The sequence below is a fragment of the Chenopodium album genome, chromosome 2, assembly GCF_948465745.1.
Source record: "Chenopodium album chromosome 2, dcCheAlbu1.1, whole genome shotgun sequence".
NCBI lineage: Eukaryota > Viridiplantae > Streptophyta > Magnoliopsida > Caryophyllales > Amaranthaceae > Chenopodium > Chenopodium album.
In genome coordinates this window covers 5,101,822-5,103,853 of record NC_137835.1, presented here as the reverse complement: position 1 = coordinate 5,103,853, position 2,032 = coordinate 5,101,822, and the positions used below count along the sequence as shown (strand labels likewise).

The 2,032-nt window shown below is 40.0% G+C and overlaps 1 protein-coding gene across 1 annotated transcript; it reads right to left on the bottom strand.

Annotated features, from left to right (window-relative positions):
• Positions 1–325: 325 nt before the first annotated feature.
• On the bottom strand, positions 326–1,825 carry LOC145567193 (uncharacterized). Its single transcript, XM_081626435.1, has one exon. The coding sequence runs from the start codon at positions 1,823–1,825 to the stop codon at positions 326–328; it is 1,500 nt and encodes a 499-aa protein (XP_081482561.1).
• Between the last annotated feature and the right edge of the window lie 207 nt (positions 1,826–2,032).

The window sequence follows — 2,032 nt, the reverse complement described above, 5'->3', positions numbered from 1 at the left end:
TGCTTATAGAGAAATACTTGCAAAACACAAGTAATGGACTTGCCAAACACAGTCTAAATACGAGCATGGATAAATAGATAATATAAGACTTATTGATTCATAGATAATCTATATATCAAAGATGAAAAGATTGACAATTATTATTGATCGATTGATAAACAGTTTTGACAGTTTGTTGCTGATGAGAAGATTGCGCCAAATAAATTCTGAAACATGTATGGGTACTATCACAAATGATCAAGAATAAACTTTTACAGGATTACAATAGTTGAAGAAATTTTAAAAACTCAGTGTCCAAAATTTGGACTCACTCACAAGTCACAAATCACAATTGACACAATGGAAAATTTGAATCATTTTGGATGTTGATGTTGTTGACGGTGATGATGTTTAGATGAAAAGCCAACAGCCAAACAATACTAATAAGCTCGCCTCCCTGACAAAGTCCCTGTATATGCTCGATTCTATCATACTTGCTTGCAGCAAAGAGCAAGATATCAACCCAATCTTGACTCAACTTTTGCCAAAGTGCTTCCATGTTTCCGAAATATTTATTATGGAATTGATTAGCTTTAGAAATGGCAAGTGATAGAGTTCTCACATAGTCATCGGCTTCTGCTACGTTATCAGGAATGTTTAGTCTGAGGATATCCTGGCAACACCTTCTGAGGCGATCTTCAAAACTTATGTCATTACGTTCTCTAGCTATATCCTGGATGTACATCTGAACTGCTTCAGTTTTCATCAAAGGGATATTCAACGACTGCGATTTCATAAAGAGGAGGTACGCCATGTAATCTGAAAGAAGCTTAGTGTCTCTGCGATGCCTATAATTGTAAAATTTATTACTATATATGAAGATGAGTTCTGTGGCAATGTGCCACACCAGCACATCTATCAGATAGGAATCATGTGTTGGCCACTGTGTGGCTAAGGATGTAATAATGCTATCCGGATTTTTGGCTTGCAACTCACTGATAACGCGATCGCCTAGGTTGTCAGTGTACCATTCTTGGGATATAAACATGAAGCTTGTAACTAGGTTTTGGGTGCCTAACACTACATCCAATAGCCACATGCAAAACTTTGATATCGGTCCCAGCGAGCTTGTTCGAATGCTATATCTTAGGAAGTTGAATTTGGAAATGGTTTCGGACCATCTACGGAATAGCCACCAACGCCACCTCTGAGGAACAAACTGGAACAAAACATTACTAATACTATCATGATGAATCCCTGTCAATGCAGCTATGGTCCAGTGAGAAAAGACCGTCATGATGTAGGAGAGGAACTCCAGGATTACAGTCCCCCAGAGCAAAACGTTGGTCACATCGTAGTCGGCTTGTGAGATGTCTGCTGAATGTAAATGGGCAGATGAGCTGATAATATAAAAGGTTAGGGCCGCAACACAAACAATGGGTTCAATAAAGCGGAGAATAGCATACACCAAGGACCAATTGTGATTAAGGTGCTTGCGAATGGTGCCATCAGTATAAAAGGAGTCATACATGAAATTGAGCTCTATCTCCGCTATTCTTATAGCGTACTGAGGTCTTATGTTTATGAAAAATTGGCGTACCTGATGAGTAAATGTGGGGGTACACCCGACCTTAGCAAGGAGACACAGGGAAGAGCTCTTTAACAGGAAATGAGCTTGGTGAACCACCTGATGGGAATCATCAGTATCAGTCTGGACTAGAATTTGTGAAAGATCCATTATTGCAGGGTTGTCAAATGGAAACACCCAAGAATCCCTCATCTCCTCGGTTCCCAAAATTTGTCGGATCGCCCTGCAAGCGATCCTCCACACCGCGAGGCATAGCATGATCCGAGTTGGGAATGGCAGGTCCCCTGGAGGAATTTGGTGAAAATGTTTTTTTTTTTTTTTTTTTTTTTTTTTGGTAATTGCATGATTTGCATCGACACCGCCACAGCGGCATGCATCCATATTCCATAACCTCCTATAAGGGCTATAACCCTCTATAACCAAAGTGGTCAACTCGTTCACAGACTTCGTATTTCCCAACATTTA

Bases quoted from the DNA above. Each gene is read 5' to 3' on its own strand.
- LOC145567193 (XM_081626435.1), bottom strand. From the start codon at position 1,825: ATGCTATGCCTCGCGGTGTGGAGGATCGCTTGCAGGGCGATCCGACAA.